This window comes from Mus pahari, chromosome 2 (assembly GCF_900095145.1).
Source record: "Mus pahari chromosome 2, PAHARI_EIJ_v1.1, whole genome shotgun sequence".
NCBI classification, from domain to species: Eukaryota; Metazoa; Chordata; class Mammalia; order Rodentia; family Muridae; genus Mus; species Mus pahari.
Window position 1 is genome coordinate 108,798,441 of NC_034591.1, and position 23,822 is coordinate 108,822,262.

Here is a 23,822-nt window from a genome sequence, read left to right on the forward strand (position 1 = left end):
TTCTATGTGTTGACTCTCTCATCTCTGGGGCAACCAGACTTGAGGGCCCAATATTAGCATTAGAATGCAAGCAGCATCAGGCCAACCCCCTACAATTCAAGGTATGGTTTAGAAGACAGCACCTGGAAAAGGGTACTGGGTTGCAGCTGCACTGTTGGGACTGGATAGAGGAAAGCAATTCCAAACAGACTCAGCTGCTGGGAAAGCATCAAAGGAAAAAGAGATCTTTTAGAAACAGGGTGTATGAGAACGTGTGGGTCTGCCAGGACAGTATTCTGGCCAACATCACATTCTGTGTAACAGCTGGGGGAACAAAGGAGACTCAGTGGCTTATTTCTATTTCTCCCCAGTGTCAGGGATGGGACCCAGGTCATGCACATACTAAGTATGTGCTACAATACTGAGCTATATCCTATCCTTTTCTAGTAATGCTTTTGTCTTGGGAGGTTTCTCATTAGTGGGGTGCCACTCTGTGAGAACGTCTATGGTGTAAGCTAACATAGCCAATCAGGATAACCACAGATTCCCCACAGGCATTCTACAGACAAAGACTGTAATAATGGCATACAGTCTTCTAGGGAAGGCTATCTTAAAATTATCCCACTTACAACTTCTTTTTACCCAGTATTATTTTCATGACCTGAGGTATATAGATATATAAAATAGATATAAGGATACTTTAAAAATTACTTTAAAACAATTCTTTGGCATATATATATATATATATATATATATATATATATATATTCACCATTTATTAAAGATGAAAAACAATTTGTATCCTAATGATATAAATGTGCTTGTTTTCCACAAAAGGAATTAAATGTTGGCTAAACATTTGATACTATAGGTCACAGAGCATCTTCAGTGTTTTTCAGAGTTGATTGTTTTGACTTTATCATCATCAATGCAGAGAACACTGCTTTGCAAAGATACAGCAAATTCATGTTTAGGGACATTTCAGAAATTGTTGGAAATTTTGTCCCAATCCCAGGTCAAAATTCTTTTAATTCTTTAGCAGTTCAAACAGTAATTTCAAAAATAAGAGTATTCTGAGGGCTGGTTGTGGTGGCACACAGCTTTAATCCCAGCATAAGGGAAGAAGAGGTAAGCAGGTGTTTTTGAGTTCAAGGCCAGTCTGGTCTATTTAAAGCAAGTTCCAGGCAGCTAGGCATACCCAGTGAGACCCTGCCAAATGAATGTATGAATGAATAGTTAAAATTCAAATATTCTGTTGGGCATGGTGGCTCACACATGTAATCCTAGCATTTAGGGGGCAGAGGCAGGAGGACTGTTGCAAATTTGAGGCCAGCCAAGTCTACATAGCAAGTTTGAGGCCTGGTGGCTAGTAAGACCCCATCTCAAAAAAAAAAAAAAAAAAAAGAAAAAAAAAAAAAAAAAACAAAGATGAATAGGACAAAACAAAAAAAAAAAAAAAAAGCAAAACAACAAACAAAAAACCCCAACCAAACAACAATCACACACACAAAAANTTCTCTGTATAGCTCTGGCTGTCCTGGAACTCACTCTGTAGACCAGGCTGGCCTCAAACTCAGAAATCCGCCTGCCTCTGCCTCCCGAGTGCTGCGCCACCACGCCCGGCTCATAGTCCGTTCTTAAACAATAATTCCCACCACTACCAGTTTCATTAAATTGCTTTTGTTTTCATGTTGGAGACATGAGTTTACTTAGCTCTCTTCATACGGTGCTACTCTTTTCCATCATCTAAGACTCTTCAGTCAATATAGTGTGTATTGCAATGAAAGCTATCTTCCTTCCTTCTCTAGACGGCGACAATACTTTTTTCACCTCACTTTCTGCTCTCTTCAAGATGGCCAATTGCGATCAACTTCAACCCTCTGACCTTCTCAAAATGGCGACGTAGCGACTAGGGACCTCATACTGACGCTTTCAAGATGGCGCCGAGGTCGTAAATCCATGTCGCAAAGGGACGCAAACTCAGCGTCGCTACCAAAGACACTTCCGGTTCTGCTGCGGGGCGGACCCACATAGGGTCTGATCGAGGCCACCGGGAGGCTGCGTCTTGGGATCGGACGCCTTGGCGGGACGATGGACCGAAAGAAAAAGCCTTTGGACGTTACAGCCTCCTCGGTGAGTTCAAGTGTGGCTTAGCTCGCTCCGCGTTCCCTCCGCCTGTCTCAGTCGAGAATGGTGACCTAACTGTTGCCCCACGCAAGTCAGGGGCCTGGACTGCCCATCTGACAGGGATCCTGACGGACCCTCTCCCCGCAGAGACACTGCTCAGCTTCCTTACGCACAAGATCCTGAACTCGGCTCCGCCAGGCGCCTGGGCTCGGCTCGCCTCGCAGGCGTGTCCCGGACGCCATCCTCCCAGGGATCTCAGGGCGCATCCTGCGGGTCAGCCGCTGCCCCAGCCGGCTCTCTATCTGCAGGGACTTGGAGGACGAGTCCTTCCTGGGTTCTCCTCTAGTCCAAAGCCCTTCTCGAGCTCTGGGGTGTGATTTGCCTTCCCAGGACTCCCAGCGTACCTAGGGTCCCCCTAGCAGGACCCAGACAAGTTAGTGCCTTGTGGGATGGGGTACCCGGGCCAGTGAGGTCTGACAGGGTGTAAGGAGTTTTGCTAACTTAACCACTCTCAGCAGAAAACTTGTAAACACTGTACGCATTCTGTGTCCGTGTTTCATATGCGTGCTGCCATCAAGTCCTCAGAAGTGCTTTTGAATGTAGGTGGTATTAATTGTCACTCTTAATGGATAATGAAGTTGACACCCAAAAGTGAATCCCGTTTTCCTCAATGTACATACAGATGTGTTGTGTGAGAACCCAGGCTCAGTTTGATTGACTGCAAAATGGTGCCTTTTCTGTTTGTTCCCCGAACAAATCACCTAACCTTTGATTAAATCTTGAATTTCCTATGGGAATACAAGATGAAAACAACTAATGTTGTATCAAATATTTTGTTGGCATTTGTTTTTTAATATAAAAAATTGGTTTTAGTAATTATGTTTGCTTGGATTCAGTGCTTGCAAACTGAATTAATCAGGATGGATATGCACATGCTCTTAACTTTAGCATGTAAGTGGCAGGGACAAGTGGACAGAGGCCACTGTAAGTCAGGCCAGCCTGAGCTACATAGTTCCAGGATAGCCAGAGCTACACAGTGAGACCCTCTCTTTAAAAACCAAACCAAACCAAAGTTAACTTGTCCAGAGGATAATGTTTTTAATAATTACAACACAAATGAAGTCCCGGAATTGGTCATTTTGTGATTCAGAAGTAGTTGTAGAATAGAAAAATATATAGCTGGGTAATTGATGTATTTACAAAGTTAAAAGAAAAGGTAAATGTTTCTTCTTCTAAAGAATTTTAAATATTGGCTCCTGGAATGAAACTCCTTTACATTGTTAAAATCCCTGCCAATAGTACCTTTAAGTGAATTTCTTTCAAATAGAAATTACTGAACTCAGTTATTTAAAAAAAAAAAAAAAAAAAAAAATATTTTAAAAAAAAAAAAAAAAAAAAAAAAGGTTTTTGGGGCTGGAGAGATAGGGTAAGAGCACTGGCTGCTCTTCCAGAGGACCATGGTTTATTTCCAGCACTCACATGGTGACTCTAAACTGTAGCTCCAGTTCCAGGAAGTCACACACACACACACACACACACACACACACACACACACACAAGCAAAACAACAAATGCACATTAAAAACCAACAATGAATCATTAAAATTTTTTTTTTAATATTTTAAATTTTATGTATAACTGTTTTCCCTTTGTATATGCAATACATGTATGCCTGGTGTGGAACTGGAGTTAATATGTGGATGGTTGTATGCCACCATGTGGGTGCTGACCATCTCTTTAGCCTCGGAGTTCTCCCTGCCCCATTCTCTTCACCCCTGCTCCCCTCTCCCATTTACTTATTGTTTTACATATGTGAGTACACTGTCGCTGTCTTTAGACACACAAGAAAAGTCATTGGAACCCATTATAGATGGCTGTGAGCCACCATGTGGGTGCTGGGAATTGAACTCAAGACTTCTGGAAGAGCAGTTAGTGCTCTTAACCACTGAGCCATCTCTCCAGCCCCCCCTCCCATTTTTAAACCTCATGATTCACTTAAACTTTTTTTTTTTTTAAACAAACTAAGTCAAAGTCTAGTATGTGTCCCACAAATAGAAGGGGCTTCAGAAAATACCGGACTCTTACCTGAAGATGTGAATGTCATTTGCTGGCTTTGCTATGCCACTCTGCCCTTGAGTGATGAAAGTTGGAGTAGATTTATTATATTTGTAGCAAAACTACGAGAAACCCAATGCCATTTAGTTTTGTATGGAGTTCTGTATTTAAACATTGTGTTTCTTTTTCTTTTTAAAAAAGATTTATTTATTTCATGTATGTGGGTACACTGTTGCTGTCTTCAGACACACCAGAAGGTGGCATTGGATGCCCATTACAGATGGTTGTGAGCCACCATGTGGTTGCTGAAAATTGAACTCAGGACCTCTGGAAGAGCACTCAGTGCTCTTAACCTCTGAGCCATCTCTCCAGCCCAAACATTGTGTTTATTGTCCATCTTCAGGAAGCTCAAATCTTCCTTGGAGAATTACTGTTGCTTAGCAATCCAGTCACCTGCTAGAATTGAGTTAAATATTGTTCTCTTTCTTGTTTTATTCTAGTTGGTAGATCTTAAGGCAGAGCTCTTTCGAAAACAAGAAGAATTCAAACAAGAAAAACTTCTAAAAGATTCTGGAGTTTTTGGAAAACCAAAGACAATTAATAAGGTAAAATATCTCTACCAATTCCAAACATGGGAGAATTGTATTATATTTTAAGTTTTTGAAAAATGTTAGTGGTTTTCTGTAAATAAGTAAATGTTAAAGAAAAAAAAAATCCCTGATTTGTAATTGAACATTTGCATAAATTTTGTTAAATATTAAAATTAGTAAGGTTATTTAGTATTCTTTAAAAAAATTTATTTTACTAATGTATGTTGTGTGTATGTGCACTTGTGTGAATATATATGTCATGCATGCATGCATGCATGCATGTGTGTGCCACCTGTGCGTGGGTGCCTTCAGAGACCAGAAAAGGGTGTTAGATCCACTGAAAATGGAGTTATTGGTGGTAGTAGGACAAGCAGTGTGGGTGCTAGGAACTGAGCTGAGGTCCTCTGCAAGAGCAGTAAGCCGTCATAAAGAATGCTTTAATATGCTGTTAGTAAGTGGATTGTTTACATTCTCATGGAAGATTAGCATCTATTTTGTATTCAAACATAGATAAACAACTGTAAAATATAGAAATAGACCTAAAATCTAAAGAGTTTAAGAGTTTTCAGTTTTTTTATAGGTAGTAATCTACTATATTCCTTTGCATTCTGCTCATGTTCATTGGAATATTGAATGGTGTAGTAATCAGTCAGAGGTAAAAGTCAATTGAGAAAGTTCCTCTGTGATGTTCAAAAGGCCACTCTTCATGTGATATAGGACTTGCGAACAGCTCTAACTTTGTCATGTGCAGGTAGTCTGATGGAGGCTATAAATTAGTTGTCAGAATAAGTAGTTCTCTGATGATTAATGAGATCTAAGGATTTTCTGTGATTTTGATGCATATGATCTATTTATTTTGTGACCATGTGGTTTTATTTTATTCTTTTGAATCATTCTCCAGAAGCCAAGTATCTGGAGCAAACAAAATGCAGGGGTTACAAGTCGAGCAGAGAAGGACTCCGAACAAAAGCTTGAGGAGCAGAAGACTTTAGACAAAGCAAGGTAGTTACTACTGAACGGGAAGCTACCAAACAAAGAAATAGACATTCAGATGCTGCCCTTCCTGATATGCATCCTTGTAGCCCATACTTCACAGTGTGAATACAATGTTCCTTGATATCTGAGGGATTTTGGTTGGTCCTGGGACTCTCCTCTGCCTCATATCAAAGCTGAAGGATGCTCAAAATTGATAAAATAGTGTGGTTTGTGAAAGTATTCATCATACTTTAAAGTCTTTTCTAGATTCCTTGCTATGCCTAAAATGGTGCAACTGCTATATAAATGGTTGTTATTCTGTATTTTTTTTAGGGAATGCTAAGAAAGAAAATCTGTATAGACAGGTACACAGTATACATTAGCAACAATGTAACATTGTTTTATAATATTGTTTCTTTCCAGTAAGTTGAATCTGGAGATAGGGACTCTGGATATGGAGGGCTAACTATCTTCTAAAATATTATACTTTACACATATCTACTGTTTTACAAAAAGAAAAAAATAATTCAGTTTAGAAGATCAAATAGGGTCCTGTTTTGAGCTTTTATCACACACTAAATCTATCAACATTTTTTTTTTTTTTAAGTTGGAAAATTAACTTTATTTGTTCCGGGAGTTGACCAGCATCTTCTCAGAACTTCTGGAACTGCTTCTTGGTGCTGGCAGCCTTGGTTAACTTGTGCACAGTAAAGCATACTATCTTACTCAGGACCCTACACCTTCCCACAGTGATGATGGCTGTGCATCCCTGAAAAGGGGACAGGTGTACAGATACAGTTTTGTGATGCTTCTGAATTGATTGTACTTTTGGATGTGGTGGATATAGTTCTAGCAGATGACAGTGGTCTTCTGTGTCTTCATCTTGGTCACGATGCCAGACAGGATGCAACTTGGATTGTAATGTTACCAGTGAAGAGACATTTCCTGTCTATTTAGGGGCCCTCAGTGGCTTGAGCATCTTGAAGCCTAAACCAATGTTCTTACAGTACTGAGGGAGCCTCTCCTTGCCAGTTTCTGTCAGCACAACCCACTTCTTGTTTTAAAAGACTATGAGCTGCTTCTGGTAAGCATGCTCAGTCTGAATGTCTGCCATCTTTCTGGCAGCTGAGAAAATGAAAAAGCTATCTCAACAATTTTTGTTGTTGTTGTTTGGTTGGTTTTTCAAGACAAGGTTTCTCTGTGTAGCCCTGCCTGTCCTGGAACTCACTCTGTAGACCAGGCTGGGCTCCAACTCTGAAATCTACCTGCCTCTGCACTGGAGTTAAAGGCATTGACCACTACTGCCTGACCTATATCAGTAATTTTTTAAAATGTATATTTCTAGGAATGGAATACCATGGTCTTGTCCACTGAGTCACGTCTTTAACTTATTAGCACCTTTTTAAGAAGTGTCCCATGGGTGTTCTAGGCTAGGTGATAAGACATTTGTACTTAGAGACCCCAAACTTTCCCTCAAACCAAGAGTACAATTAAAAGAAGGGTAAAAAGAGCCTTCTAATACCTGTCTGCTAAGTTCACTGATTAGCGTGTTGTCATATTTGCTTTTCTCTGTTCTTCCCTGATACCTGTAGAGGAAGACTTTTAAGAATCATAATGATTTGCCTGTGAATATTTCAGTATATATCTATCTGAATAAGGACATTATCCTACACAATATTTACTACTACTATGTGGCTCATATTTCAGGTTTTACCAATTGTCTCAGCAATTATGTCCTAAATAGGTTTTGTAAAACTTCAAGATTCACAAAGTGAGTTTCAGGACAGCCAGGGCTATTATACAGAAAAATCATATCCTAAAAAATTAGGGAAAAAAAATCATGATTCAAAGATTATGTTCCATACATGCCTGCAATTTTCGGATCTCTCCAGTTGTTTTGCCTTTTGTTGTCAGTTACTCTGCCGACATTTTTAAGTGTCTAGTCCAGTTTTTTTCCCCTGCTATGTCCTGTGTCTAAGTAGGGTTACATTAAATTTTTATTTAAGAATACAGTGTAGTTTTTGTGTATTACCCAGTAAATCTTACCCAGAGGTTCATAATTGTCACTTTGAGTCATTGATAATGATGAGCTTGATCCCTTGGTTAGAAAAAGTCTGGTAGAGTTCTCCACTGTGAAGATGCCCTTTCTCCTCCTGCGTGGTTAATAGGAACCTCGGGTGGGTGACTTTGAGACAAAGTCTCCTAGTCACTAAAACATTTGCATGTATGGTTCGTATTATTGGGACGTCTTGCTGCTGCTGAGTTATTAGTGGATTTCCTGTTTATTAGCTAACATCCTTTTGTGAAGTGGCAGTAGTTTCCTGTACTTGAAGAATTCCAAGTTGTAACCTCTGCCTTGATAGCTATCTGCTTTTGTGCATGATAAGAACTCTGCAGCTTCATTGGACTGGGGAGATGGCTCAGTGGTAAAGCACTTGCTGTACAAGCATGAGGACCCGAGTTAGAGCCGAAATCCTCACAGGAAAGTCAGCCACAGTAGTATAGATTTTGATCCACTGGTGGGGAGCAGAGACAGGTAGATGCCTAGGACTTACTCTCCAGTCAATTTAGTTTCTTTGGGGAGCTTCACGTTCCACTAAGAGACCTTGACTCAAAAACAACGTGGCCAACTCCAAAGGAATGACACCTGAGGTCAGTATGTGCCGACTCGAGACACCCAAAGGAACACACATACACACAGGCACACACACGCACGCATGCACACAGGGTGTGTTTGGAGGGGGCAGTAAAGATGAGAAAATGGCATTACTTTGTGTTATCCAGTTAATTTTTGTGACAACTCTTAGAAGCAATAAAAAGAATGTGTTCTGTCAGGTTATAGGAACTGAAACAGAAAGTTTAAGTAATTTGTGATAATCGTGTGACCCAGGGTCTTTGTAGTCTCTTTGTGCCATTAGGAGTTAAATTTTCCATTGTGATTAATGAGATCTTGACACTGATGGCCTCTTTAGGGCTTCTCTTTTTTGGTAATTATGGTGGCCTTTTTAGTCTGTCACCACATGATAAATGCCACCAAAATTAATGTGAGCAGAGAGGCTAGTATATTGAAACACCAGGGTTGTAGCTTCTTTTATATTAGTTTGTGACTTAAATGTATTGCTTGTACTCTTTGAAATAAGTATTGTCAATGTTTTTAACAACTATAACTTGGTATAAAGCAGTGTAATAAACCATAAATGACCAGGACCCTAGTTTAAAAGCACCATGGTAAAGGGGTTATCTTGAATCTAGTGATCCTTTTTGAAAAAAAATTTTTTTTTAAATGTTAGGTTTAGATACATCTTTCTTTTGGCATGCAACTTAAGTTGTATTTAGCAGCTAAACTGTTGGAGCCTTAACTCAGTGCATCCATTTATTCACTGTCAGATGCTTCCTGAGCAGTTACTCTGTACCAAGAATGGCTTCAGGTTCTTAGGCACACTGCTGCTTTCACAGTGAAGTGGATGCGGTGGGTCTGAAGGTCTCTTCAGGACAGGGCCGTCAGCACTCGCTGTGCCCATCCTTTCATGGCAGCCTCAGAGAAAGCTGCTGTCAAGCTTGATAGTTTGGGGCGGAAGGACAGTTGTAAGACCATTTCTTTTTTCTTTTTTTTTTTTTTTAACTTTCTTTTAATTATTTTATTAGATATTTTCTTCATTTACATTTCAAATGCTATCCTGCATGACCCCTATATCCTCCCCCCACCTGTAAGACCATTTCTAATACTTGTATGTTTTTCTCCTAGGGAAAAATTGGAAGAAAAGGCCAAATTATATGAAAAGATGACTAAAGGAGATTTTCTAGGTAAATAAAAGTTTCTATTTCTTTATTGTCTCGAATTCATACAGATCTTCAGTATTAATTGTTTGAATGATTGTAAGAGGGAGAAATTTTAAAAATCAAGTCAAAACAAGAAAATCTGCAGTAATAATCTGATGGTTTGTTGGGTACCAGGCAGCTTGTTAGGAGCCATCAGGGACAGGGCAGTATAGGGAGCCAGTTCTGCAGCCTTCACAGCAGATCTCATCCGGTGAAGGAGGGGAGTATGGCACCAAGGAGATGGTCTAACTGGAGCAGCCTTATGTTCAGTGACAGCCATGTGTGTGGAAAAGGAAGGTTGTGTAGAATTGTGGTCCCATCTAGGCTCTTGGAGTTTTGTGTCCCTTTTTCCTTTCCTTTGTCTCTCTATTTTCAGTTTTATTTCTGTGATGTACTTTTTTTTTTTTTTTTTTAACTTCATGTTTTGCAGTGTTTTCGTCTATTGCATTTATATTTTTGTGTATATATCAGATGTGTGTATGTTATTGTGTGTGAGTGCAGGCATGTTAATGCCACAGCATGGGAGTGGAACTTGTGTAGAGCCTCATATTCAGCCTTGTTTGAGACAGAATCTGGAGGGGCCTGTTCCACCTCCCATCTTGCTGCCATAGGAGGACTGGGACTACAGATGTGCTGCAAACCAGGCTTTTTGTAGGCTATGGGGATTTGAACTCAGGTCTTCATGATTGGGCAGCAAGTACTTTCTCTCTGATTCATCTCTTACACTTTTTAATTTTAGTTCTCTTCCTACATTTATCCAGTTGGGAAATCTTTATTTTTCTTTTTGATAATTCCTTGCTTGCTCTTTTTTCTCTCTCTCCAGAATGATCTAGTCTATACCTCTTCTTTCTGTTTTAGTTTATTTAACTTTGCTTTCTCTTTTTCTCCCCTTTCCTTGTCTTTTTCCTTTATTATGCTAACATTGTCCCGTACCCTAAGTAATTTCGACTTCATGGCATAGTCTATTAGTAGTTGTATGATGTGCTTGTGATTGATTTAAACATCTGTAATATAATTCCCTTTTGTCATATCCCCCTGAAATAGAAATCAGTATTCATAGTTGACAACAGTATTAGAGACTTTCTGGGCCAGTGCACACACCATTGGCAGGAGGCAGGGAGAGCAAGTATGCATTGAGGAAATTTCTAGAGGGAAATGCTGTGCTATGATAAGCTGGAGAAAAGGATCCTGCACGGGAGAGGGGAAGGGCCGGAGGTTAGCAGTTCGACTGTGTCTAGCACACAGAACTCCAGTGGTTGTGGGCCATCCTTTGCCTCTTCTCAGACAGCATGGATTCTCTGCACTTCAGGGGGTCCAGCATGGAAAAGTCAGTCATTCCCAAAGCTGGAAGCTGTGGTGAGAGGGCTGCCCTCCAGAAGAGGAGCAAGGCGTTCATCTCCAGGTTGTCTCACTGCTGTGTGTAGCTGCACTTCAAAGTACACACCTCTTCCTTCTTGTGGCTTTGAAAACTTTTTTGTTTTCTTCTTTTTTTCTCTTTTGATTCAAACTGAAACCCAGAGGCTGGAGAGATGGCTGGCTTAACAGTTAAGAGCACTTGCTGTGCTTACAGAGGACCAGAGTTTGATTCCCAGCACCCCTCTTGGGCGACTCACAACTGCCTGTAACTCCAGCTGTAGGAGAACTAATGTTCTCTTTTGCCCGCTGAGGGCACCTGCACTCCCATGCACTCCTCTCCTACATACGTGTAATTAAAAACCACATGAAAATACAGTAACTCAGCCAAAAGGAGTATGTCTGAGGAGAGTGGGTTTTGTCAGATCCTGAAGGCCCATCTCCTAATACTTATTACTGTACTTGTGTGTCTCAGCTGGTGAAGTATTCGAGCCTTAGCTGTCTCCACTGTTACACTGAAGAGGGGGTAACATCACTTGGTGATAGGGAACCCAGTGTCCTTGCTCAGTTTCTGTCCTTAGAAAAAAATAATGTTGAATCCATCCTGAAGAGCCTAACCTGAAAACAATGTCCACTTGTGAGAAGAACTGAGGACGTATGTGTGTGTGTGTGTGTGAAAGAGAGAGAGAGAGAGAGAGAGAGATTCTCACTGTATAGCCCTGGAAGGCCTGGAGCTCACTATGTAATTCAGGCTGACCGCAAACAGATCTACTTGTGTCTGCCTCCTAAGTGCTGTGATTAAAGGTGTGCACACTGTGTCCCAGCTTAAGAGCACTCTTACCTGTGTTAGGACCTTTCAAGCACTTCTTTCCACCAGTGTAAGAGCTAAATGATGCAACTCATATGTTTAGAAAGGCCTGTTACACCATAGTAAGAAAGGTCCACTATCTTGATTGGGAGACATGCTGTTGTGTATCTCTTGTATGCTGTCAGCTGTGAGTTGCTCAAAATTGAATAGGTGTGTTGTCTCACATGGGCTTACTGCTCACAACAGCAGGAACCTCAAGGCTTTTTGGAGTATAATGGTGTTATGGATGGCTTATTTAGAGCTTCCTGTCAAGTGCTTGGTGGCTGTATCTGTAAATTGTCCCAGATGCAGGCATTGACTGGCGAACAGTCAGACAATGGAGCCCTTCTCAGTTCCTTCTCAGTTCCAGCTATGGTTTTCTTTTTTAATTTTGAGAATCTGTAAATTGATTTTTGTGCCCTAGATGAGGAAGTGGAGGACATGTACCTTGTGGATTTCACACAGAAGATCATAGACAAGAGAAAGGAAATGGAGGTGCTTGGTGCCACTAGAGAGTCCCGAATCGAGGAAGAGAGAGATGATGATGATGAAGAAGAAGAATTTTCTGAAAAAGACATACCTCCTCCTCAAGACCCCAGTGAGGAATGGTGGGTAATGGGGATCAGATCCTCTTAGACTCACATTGGCTTTTTGAGAAATATTTTGTTTGACCGTTATTATGGCATTTTTTTTTTTTTTTTTAAATTCTGCCTGGGTTTTCTATCTTCCAAGAACCATCCCTTTAAATGGGGATGAGCTAGTGTATCGGTTATATAGAAATGGGTGGGTCAGTGGAGAGGTAACATTAGTGACTGCAGGTAAGAATTGAGCATCTGTCTGTTGTGCCTAGTGTGGTCCAGGCCCAAGAATCCCTGGGCAGTCCATCAATGACCTGCTCCCTTACTGCCATGCTACTGCTTTACGGTGCCCTGGTTCGGATGCCACGTCCTGGGGAGGGGTCCCCTTTGAGTAAGCTGTATTCTAGCTACACTGTTTTCTGGTAACACCAAAATTCCACTGCATCTCCCTTAAATTCCCTCCTGGAAGCAAGTGTGTTCCCTTCTGGGAGCATAGCAGATACTTTGCCAAACTTGATTGACATTTTCCTGAATTTTATCTGTATGTACATACAAGATGGAGGAACCCAGTCTTATGCAGGTCAGAGTGAAAATTCCACTAAAGTGTCTTTCATGTCACTTAGACACCTACTTAGCAGAGCTTGCCATTGCTTAGACATCACCGACGTCCTGACCACATGCTGGGGCTGGCCCTCTCTTAAACTCTTGTTTTCGGGGATTTCTTAGAGAACTGTTCAGTGTTTCTTAGTCTTTTAATTAGTCCCTTGGACAGGTATTTATGCATAAAGAGAAATCCCTACTTCTGAGGATGTCAGAGAACCTTCCTCTTTATATTGCTGAAGATGTCCACTGGGGTCCATGTTTCCTTACTTTTAAATAACTTACATCTAATGTTACTATTGTGGGTAGACATGTGACTGTATGCTACATGGGTCACAGAGAAGAACATGGCTTCTTTGTGCCTTTCTAGTCTTCTAGTCTTAAGTACTTGCTTCCTTATCTGAACTAAATTTTTTTGGGGGGGGGTTGGGCAGAGGCATATTATTTTTTATTTATAGTTGACCCATTCTAAGCCTTCTTACCAGCAAAACATTTGAGGCAAACTTTTGCTTGTTTTTGTAATCTGCCTAAATTGTGTCTTCTGGCATGCACCCTTCCTGTTTCCCTGAGAACAGTCCTCCTTCACTCCCCCAGTCTCTCCAGGTTCCTGCTGGCTGGGACTGCTCAGTAAGCAGTTGCTGATGAGCTAGAGCCACTGCTGACTCCTGGGTTCCCTTTGTTGGCATTGTGTGCTTTGGAGGCTTGCTCCAGAACAGAATAGCTATGATTGCTTTTCAAGGCAGAAATCCCATCTCCTTTGAATGGTCTAATGTCTTTTAATTCTTTTCTTATTAATGCCTTTATGATTACAAGCAGCTTGCCAGCGATTTGAGGAATTTGGAGGGCAATTGAAGGTGTCACATGACACCATATGGTGCAGTAAGACACACTTCAAGCAGTTCCCACACTTTTTTTTGTTTTTGAATTAAGCTTCAGAATTGTGACTACTTGTAAATCCTTTTGGTAATTAGATCCCAGGTGGTGAAAAATCTTTCTGCAAAAATACTGTAAATAATTACACAGACCATCTGGGTAGATGGTTTTCTCTCCCATTCAGTAAAAACAGAAGGAGAGAAAGCAAGAAAAAAGAAAATGAAGACACTGTTTTGTTTAGTTGTAGGTTTGATTTCTTGTGACAATCAGCTATAAGACTAAAGGAGTGGATTCCCAAGCATTTGGTGTTTAAAGCATGGGCTAACAAGGAAATCATCACCCGAGAGGGAAGGAATTACAGGCACAGCACACCAGTGGAATCGGACCTTGATTGCTTTGCTTACTGTTCCTAACGTCCTATATTGTTAAGTCCTTAACTGTATGCCCTAAACTCTGCTCCATATTTGTGATAACAAATATGAAAATTATGTTATACCGTAGTGGAAAGGACATGGTTTCTGTGAAAACCTGCCCATACTTGGTTGTTAGGAAGTCTCAATGTTTTGTTTAACCTTGTGCTTGGTCTTGGTGGGGGAAAGATGAAGAACGGTATATATTGTTTGTCTTCCTCCTACTCAAAGTGGATCCAAAAGATACCATGACTTATATTAAAAACTCTTAAGCTCGCTAGAGAGAATGTGTCAGTTAGAAGCAGAGCAGTAATAGAGAGACCTGAGTACACTGGGGAGGGAGAATGAAAATTTGGAGTATGTAGTCTAGTGGTGAAAATGCACATGCAAATTAAGAGAGTTCTTCCATGTCACCATTTCTGTATTGGTAATTTGTCTTTGAAATCAGAAACATGATCAATTCCTTCCTACAGGTGCTAGAACTGAGATTTAGTAGAGGGGCATAGCAAGCTTAGTGAGTCTCGGCTGCTAAGAAAGTGGTCTGTTTGTTTATTTGGTTGAAAATCCTGTGGTAGTGGTCCCTTAGCTGCAAGGTTCTTGGTAATGGTCTATTTGCCAATTTGACATAGGGATCTGCCCATGGTACAAACTGTCTTCCCAATGTCTTAACTTACAGGGTGGATTACGTGGACTCTTTGGGCCGATCCCGGCGCTGCATGAGAAAGGATTTACCAGGTCTATTGGAGATGGATAAAAATCTTCAGGGGAGACTGTAAGTTTAATATGTGGCCTTTGTGTGTAACACAGCCACAGGGATTGTCTTCTGGGAGAGGCTGCTGAATGACTATATGTTGCTAAAGACCATTCACAGTAAGATTACATATACACAGAAGCCTGTACAGTTAACATATCCAGATACTTAATAATCTTCTGTGCTCAGGGAACAACCTGAATGGCGTAATACTTTACTTACTGATTTTCTTTTTCTGAAACTCATTTTTGGGGGGTTGGAGGGATTGGGGAGAATTAGTCACATTATTCTCTGAGCTTCTGACTCAGCTTCCCAGGCAGGCACTCTATTCTGGTCACGTGCATTGTAACTGCTGAAAGGGTTATATAAGTTGACTGTTGACTTGGAAGAGTGTCTGATCTAGGTTGCAAATACAGAATGAGCCCAAACCTAGCTAACAAATCAGCCTTTGAGGACAGAGGGTTTGAGAAGGTTCACTTGGTTTTATTCACTTCTTATTCATATGTCTTTGTATTTTGAAACAAAGGCCTCATGACAGTATTTCTAATGAGACCAAAGAAATAAGCATTTGAAAGTGTCTTGGTGATTAAAATTCCCTGTAGTCAGCCTTTATATGAAAAGTATTAGAGAAGCTCCACCTTTGTGAGCCCTTCAAGGTTGAGGCGTCCTGTGGGTAGGCCCAGAGTAAGCACTTAGGGGCCACAGCACAAATCATGGCATCTGCTGGGACACTGGAGACACTGTTAGAGCGCAACCATGTCTTCAGACAAGAGGCCATTCAGAGAAGTTCAGTGGTTCATCGTTCCTGGCTAGGCCACCTCCCATATGTCAGCTAGGACAAGGGTAGAAAGGAAAAGTCGCTTTTCTTAAACACTGAGGCAAGATCCATCATGCTTGCTCATGTGTAAGTCTGGGAATTGACTTAAAAATGATAAAGTGAGCAAGATGGCTCATTGGGTTAAAGGACTTGCTGCTAAGCTTAATGACCTGAGTTTAGTCCTGGGAACCCACATAGTATACAGAGAAAATAAATAGATTCTTAAAAGTTGAAAGCAGTCTCCTGATTTCTCCATTCATGCTGTGGATATGTGCATTTGTGTATACATTGCATACATGCTCATGTGTATATATATACACAGTATATAAATGAATTGTAAAAAAAAAAAAAAAACATTAAAACAGTTGTATTGACTTCTTAGAAACCTCTGTAAGTGTTGCTCTCTCATGGTGCTCACCTAAACATAGGCTTTTCTATTCCTCTACCAGTTTTGTTAGTCCTGCAAATGAAAAAACTTTGTTATCTGAAGACATGAGGAAAGAACTTCAGCGCCAGCAATGGGAGGAAGAAGAAAGGGAGGCCTTGAAAAAGCCAATGGGGCCCATCCATTATGAAGACATCCGGGAAAATGGTACTGTTGGGGTTGCTTGTTTGTCTGCAGCTTTTAAAATCTTTTTTAAAAATGCTAGACAGTGGCAGGCAGAAAGCCATGTGCTGACAGAGCAGGACTCTGATGTGATCAGACTGTACTGTAGAGGGTGAAAGCATCATTTTTGTCCACAGCCTAAGAGACTTGGGGACCTCTTCCTAACAGAAGGTTTGTTAGCCCAAGAATTTGTTCCCAGAGAGGAGAGAAGACAGCCAGGCCAAGGAGCCTCTGTGTGTCTGTTACTTAGAAAATAGTAAAGCAGCTTAACTTTTGTGGTTTTGATGCATATTTGTGCAAATATCACTGTGTGTCTTCTTTGGTTTGTCTGGGAACTTGTTGTACATGGGATTTGCTAATTATAGAGATCTAATCTTTTGATACTTTTGGTTGTTTCAGAGGCCCGACAACTTGGTGTTGGATATTTTGCCTTTGCCCGAGACAAAGAGTTAAGAAACAAGCAAATGAAAACTTTAGAGATGCTTCGTGAACAGGTACAAGTTAAAGTTATTGTTATGGATTTGATTTTTTTTTTAATTGATAGGCCATGCTTTAAAAAATGTAGTAAATCCAGAGACTCATAACCAAGCCTAGGGCGGAGAGAGTTCAAATTGGAGCTTAGAGACCCCAACAGAAAAGGGGTCAAGGACACCAGGAGAACACAGCCCACAGAATCAACCTAAGCAGGGCTCATCGAGGCTCACAGAGACTGAAGTGGCAATTACTGAGCCTTCTTGGGTCTGTGCTAGGTCCTATGCATGCATACATACATACATACATACATACATACATACATACACGCATACATACGCACACATACATACATACACGCATACATACATACATGCATACATACATACATACATACACGCNACATACGCACACATACATACATACACGCATACATACATACATGCATACATACATACATACATACACGCATACATACGCACACATACATACATACATACACTCATACATACATACATGCATACATACATACATACATACATACACGCATACATACGCATACATACATACATACATACATACACGCATACATACATACATACGTACGTACATATGTACAGTGGTTGTTAGCTTGGTGGGATTGGGGTATCTCTCATTTTTTAGCCTGCTTTTGGGACCCTTTTCCTCCCCCTGGGTTGCCTTCATCCAGCCCTGAGGGTTTGTGCCTAGTCTTACTATAACTTACTATGCCATGTTTGGTTCACATCCATGGGAGGCCTGTCCATTTCTGAAGGGGAATGGAGGAGGAGTGAATCTACAGGAGAGGGGAGGTGGGGGACAGGGCTGGAAGGAACAGAAGGAGGGGAAATTGCAGTTGGGATGTATTGTCTGAGAGAAGAATAAAAAAATGTAGTAAATAAAATGAAAATTGATATTCAGGATGTCATTATTGTTTTCATAAAGGTAATTACCAAATTATTGTGGATTTCCAAACTCTAAAATTATAAATGTTTTGGAAGTAGTCTGTGATTTGCTACATTTTGTTTTTATTAGTAGTATATGTGTGTATAGTGTGTTTGTGTGGGCATGTGTGTCGTGGCATGTGCTGTGGTCAGAGGACAACTTTATGGAGTTGATCTCTCCCTCCATCTCTGTGTTGATTCCAGGATTGATTGAACACAGGTTGCCAGGCTTACATCATTGCCACAAGCATCTTTACCCACTGAACCATTACTAGACCTGCTGTTTTATTATTACCATTAGTACTAGGTTTGTGTAAGTTCTGCTTGCATCTCTGTATGTGTACTATATGCATGTGTAGTTCCTGCAGAAACCAAAGAGGACATTGGATTCCTTGGAACTGGAATTATGAATGGTTTTAAGCCACTATGTGGATGCTAGCAAACTGAATCTGGGTCCTCTGCAAGAGCAGCAAGTATTCTTAATCAATCTTTACAGCCTCCAGCCTTGCTGTTTTAAATCTAGTTTCAAACATGGTAATTTTGATGACCTAGGTTAGGACCTAGGAGTAGAAGAGAATGGAATAGCTTGCTTCTATGTGGAGGCTTCTACTGTGCTCTGTGAGGTCTCATTTAGTTTCCTAAGCATCAGAGGATGTGACAGTCTGCTTTATAGGATACCATTTTCAGAGTCTTTGGGAGAGCTGCTTAGAGGTGATATGAAAATGAATTAGCACTTTTTTTCTCTGTTTTTGGTTTTTCAAGACAGGATTTCTTTGTATTTCCCTGGCTATCCTGAAACTCGCTCTGTAGACCAGGCAGGCCCCAAACTCACAGAGATCCACCTGACTCTGCCTCCCCAATACTGGGATTAAATGCATGTACCACCACTGCCTGTCTTAATTAGCACTTTTTTTTTTTTTTTTTTTTTTTTACAAAAAGAGAATTATTTCATCTTTTTAAACAAATGTTATGAATTTGACTTCAGGTGAATAATTTTCTAACTTTTTGTTCTATCCAGACAACAGATCAGAGAATAAAACGAGAAAACATAAAGGAAAAGAGAAAAGCTATGTTAGAAGCAAGACTGGCAAAGCTTCGACAAAAGAAGATGAAAAAACCAAAAGAGGATGGGACTGAAGAAGAAGGCAGAGGTACAGCACAGCTCAGATTTCTAAATTCAAAGGGAGGGTTACGTCTACAGTGTCTCACTCATAGGGTTGCAATCAGCAACTTAGCTTTACCCTTAGATAGTTCTGTCTATCTATTATTGTATGTGGTGTGTGAGTGAGTGTAGGTGTGCATGTGCCATAGCACAGGTAAGGAAGTTAGAGGATCGTTTTCAGTAGTGTGCTTTTTGCTTTCTCTGTGATATCTCTGGTTCAGATTCAGGTCATAAGGTTTGTTCAGCAGGCACTCTTACCCACTGAGCCATCTCATGGTCCAGGAGCAATTTTTATAGCTGGAATGTTTCAGAATGACATTCCTATGTTTTTAGACAATAGACAAGGGTATTAACAAATAATACATTGAGTTGCTTTTTATAAGGACAATTGAGTAAACTACTTAAAAGAAAAGTTTAGCTTTGTACAAATATAGGACATAAAATTTAATTTTTTTTTCATTATATGTAAGTACACTGTAGCTGTCTTCAGACACCCCAGAAGAGGGAGTCAGATCTCATTATGGATGGTTGTGAGTCACCATGTGATTGCTGGGATTTGAACTTAGGACCTCTGGAAGAGCAGTCAGTGCTCTTAACTGCTAAGCCATCTCTCCAGCCCAAATTTTAAAATTTAAATTTAAGAATATATACACAAAAACATAGAAACTACATATTTGGGGGAGTGCCATGTGATATTTTGGTAACTGCATATATTAGGTGATCTAAAGGTAGATGTCTGCCTCACCCATTTATCATTCCTATGATAAAAAACATTTAAAACCCTTTTTTTCTAATCTTTTCAACTTCAGCTTTTTTAATGTTTAAAATTCTATCTAATTTTGCGTGTGTGTGTGTGTGTGTGTGTGTGTGTGTGTGTGTGTGTGTGTGTGTGTGTTTTGCCTATGTGCATGTCTTTGTTCTATGTTGGTGTCCCGTGCCTGCAGAAGCTAGAAGAAGACATCAGATCCCTAAGAACTCAAGTCACAGAAGGTTGCTAACCACTATGAGGGTGCTGGAAATCAATCCTTGGGTCCTCTGGAAGTGCAACCAATGCTCTTAATTTCTGAGACATCTCTCTAGGTCTGACTTCAGCTTTTTTGCTTATAGTTTTTTTGTTGTTGTTGTAATGTACTCTTCTTTGTAAAATATTCTTACCAACTTGGATATTAAGGTAAACCAGATGGAGACAGAAATTCAAACTGAAGCACTGTGCTCTAGAAACGAGATGGAACACACTTTTCCTGGGAGACAGCTGTGAAATGCTGTGATCAGACAGGCTTACTCTGCGTTATAGAGTAGAAGCCAAATTGCTAACTTTAGCCCTTCCCTAAATGGCTCCAATATACAAGCCTGCCTGTCTGTTTTAACATTGAAAAAGTGCAAGAGTATGTAGGTCATCCGATCCCAGGTTTCCTCTCATCTTGCTGTTTCTGCTGCTCTCTATGTCGCTTTCCTCTGTGCTGCTCCAAGTTTGCTCCCCAGCACCTGTTTCTGCTCCAGCCCAGGACTAGGTCAGGGAAGCAAGGAGAGAGGTAGAGGATCTAGCTTTCCTTTTCAGGGTGTGAGTGGGAAGCTGTGGCCCAGTGTTTGTGTCGCACTGGCCAGAGCTCAGGCCCACAGGCTATATTAGTGGCAGAGGAAGCTGAAAAGTGGCCTCTCCTGCGAGATGAGATTGAAACTTGGGGACATTTTACCAACAAGAGAACCAGTTTAGGACTGCCTAGAATCTTCTCTTCCTTTTCTAGTCTCTGAGCAAGGCCTCATGTAACACTGACAAGACACCAGAAAAGTTTAGGAATTGAAAATTCCCTGTTTAGTTTCAGATAAAGGCTGTTTCTTGTTGAGTTCTCATGGTGTCTGTTTTTGTTCTGCCTCTTGAACATCTGTCCTAGAAGATGTGAAGTGAAATTTTCCCACATTTCTTTTTTTTTCTTTTCTTTTTTTTTTTTTTTCTTTTTTTGGTTTTTCGAGACAGGACAGCCCTGGCTGTCCTGGAACTCACTCTGTAGACCAGGCTGGCCTCGAACTCAGAAATACGCCTGCCTCTGCCTCCCAAGTGCTGGGATTAAAGGCGTGCACCAACACGCCCGGCTCCCACATTTCTTGAAAATCAATTTTCATTAAGATTTTAAAACTAGGGCCAAAATGAGACAGGTGGTTTCACCTCTCCAGCATGCTGGTTGTTGCTCCTCTTGCTATTTTAGTTGGATAATTTGAGGATTTAGGGTACTTCAGTTGCTCTTTGGGAACACAGGGATTGACATCTGTTCATCTTCAACTTGAGTGTTGAATTTTTTTGATACTTTATACATGTTTACCATTGATCAGCTGAATTTTTCTTTGATAAAATAATAAAATTGTTAGAATTGTTTAAGGACTTAGGTGAACTGTTGTATAGAAATTGCTGGAGCGTTGTCAAGATAGCTCAAGAGTGCAAACCTGGCTTTCTGAATCTGACCCCAGGAACCCACATAAAGGGTAATCGAGTGCACCGCGTTGTTCTCTGAGCTCAATGTGTGCTCTGCATTCACACCCACGCACAGACAAAGAGAAAGAACTGTTACCAAACTGCTTCACTGCTGTCTAAGTGAGGCACGCTTGCCGTTCCCGTTAGTACTAGTGATAAGTTTTACTTCAAAATTAGGATGTTAAGTTTTTAAGCATGGTGACAAGGTCTTGTTTCCTTACAGAAGCAGATGGAGTTGTTCCTGAGCCCTCAGAGCCAAAGCCTGCACCTGTCCCAGCTCCTGTGGCCCAGAACAGCAAGGTGGAGGTCATCATCCAGGAGAGGAGGGACACCAAGCCTGGGGTGCCACACATCCGAGAGTGGGACCGAGGGAAAGGTAGGCGGGCTTTTAGCTGTCAGCTTCTTGAGAGGCCCTTGTAGAGGGGGTTTTTGGTTTTAAGTAAAAGTGTGATTCTGGTGAGATTTTATGTTTATTTTTTTATGGTGCAGAGATGGAATTTAGGGCTTTACACACTCCAGGCAAGAGCTCTACTGCTGGGCTCCACCTTGAGCCCCACAGTGACTCTCAGTGCTTCAGGTCTCTGAACCTGTTTCTTCTCCAGACTGAACAGTAGTTATTATAAACAGGAGAATGGCAAAACATGATCAAAAGACCAGCATCTACAAAGGTGTTCTGTCCACAGAATAATTTACTAAAAAGTGCGTGGGAAGTTTAGATCCATACTTTTAGGTGTGGTTTTTCAGCTTAGAATGCTACTCTTCAGGAACTGCTTTTAAGGTATGAGAGAGGCTGGTGTCTGAGGGATTTTTGTCTTTCTCTGTGTTGGGTTGAAAGTTTACCTGAGCTTCTATTGTACATGCACATCTTCCTCTAAGTTTTCACCAAGGTGCCCACCATGGTCTTTGCCACAGCAGACTGCTTTCTGCCTCTTTCAAAGCTACTTCAGTGGAATGTTAGCTCCTGCTGTTGGAATTGATGAGAAATGTAAAGAGCCACTGCTCATATTGGATGAGCCCCTTCTGTGTCTTCCAAAACACAACAAATGAGAGACTGCTTTGATGTGAAACACCTAATCATGCCAACACCGGCAAATACTTGACTGTTTCATTTCTCTATAATTGTAGTGCCCTTTCGGCAGTGTGGTCCAGAGCCTGTCAGCCTCTTCATAGAGCCATCATCTAATCTTTCCTTGTCATAGGGCTACTCCATTTCTTAGCTGGGTTTTGTGTCACTATCTTTGTTCTTAGAAAATCTGTGGTGGCTTTTAAAATGCATATAAGATCTGAAAAGTATTCAATAAATTTGACTGGTTCATAGTTGTTTTTAATAATAATACCCTTTCTTATTTTCATAGACTTTTCCTTTGGATTCTGGTCGAAGAAGCAGTCAGAACTCCGAGCTGAGCGAGATCCTGAGTTTGCCCCACCTTCAAATTACTTTGTGGGTCAAAAGAGAACTTTGAGTGGCCAGCCAAGGAACAGACCAGGATCAGCACCAAGTGACTTGGGACCTCCCTCTGGCCAGAGCCAGGAACCCAGCTCTTCACACACATCCACTCCTGCCTCTGAAAGCTCACCACAAGCGCCCACAGTCACTTTCCAAACACTAGATGATATGATATCTTATTATAAACAAGTCACATGACCTTGTATAGCGTGCTGGTTGCGTTTGTGTCATAGAAGTCAGAACTGAGTTTTACTTCTTTCTTCCTGTACTTTCCCAAGGATGCACAGGCTTGAGGCCACATTAGTTGATAGGGAGGAGTAAGAGCTCATTGACTATTTGATTGTTAATTTTCTTATCGCTTGGTATAGAGGGACTATCTCTTTCTCTCCATGCTGACCCAGTTGTAACCCTTTTGGGTTTCCAGGTGTGTGAACTATAAATACTAATCTGAGAAATCTGATACTGAGGAACTTGTTTCTTTTTTAAGATTATTTTATGTATGTGAACATCTTGCCTTCTTGTACATATGTGTACCATGTGCGCCTGGTGCCCAAGGAGGTCAGAAGAGGGTGTAGGATACCCTGGCACTGGAGTTATGAATAACTGTAAGCTACTGTGTGGGTGCTAGGAAAGGAACTTTGGTCCTCTACAAGAGTAGCCAGTGCTCTTAACTACAGATTCATCTCTCCATACCCCTCCCTCCGAGGGGCTTTTAACCCTTCTTTACAAACACACCCTCTCATGACTTCGCTTTTAGGGCTCCATTCTTTTCAGACGTGCTAGCATGCAGGTGTCTACTCCACAGAATCAGCTTCCCAACCAGGTGATGGAGCAACATCAGGAGGATTTGTCCAATAGGCAAATAAGGGCCTATTATAGAGGGCTACATGGGAAAAGGAAGCTGCTGGAATTCTAGGTAGTCACATCTGAAG

At 41.0% G+C, this 23,822-nt stretch overlaps 1 protein-coding gene and 1 pseudogene across 1 annotated transcript; one reads left to right on the forward strand and one right to left on the reverse strand.

Annotated features, from left to right (window-relative positions):
* Window positions 1-1,985: 1,985 nt before the first annotated feature.
* Window positions 1,986-23,339, forward strand: Ccdc174 (coiled-coil domain containing 174). Its single transcript, XM_021190523.1, has 11 exons — window positions 1,986-2,112; window positions 4,662-4,766; window positions 5,653-5,753; window positions 9,472-9,530; window positions 12,170-12,353; window positions 14,883-14,978; window positions 16,224-16,366; window positions 16,781-16,875; window positions 18,833-18,965; window positions 21,667-21,819; window positions 22,799-23,339. The coding sequence occupies exons 1-11, from the start codon at window positions 2,071-2,073 to the stop codon at window positions 23,086-23,088; spliced, it is 1,401 nt and encodes a 466-aa protein (XP_021046182.1). The 5' UTR covers window positions 1,986-2,070; the 3' UTR covers window positions 23,089-23,339.
* LOC110316315 lies at window positions 6,379-6,840 on the reverse strand (annotated as a pseudogene).
* Window positions 23,340-23,822: the final 483 nt, after the last annotated feature.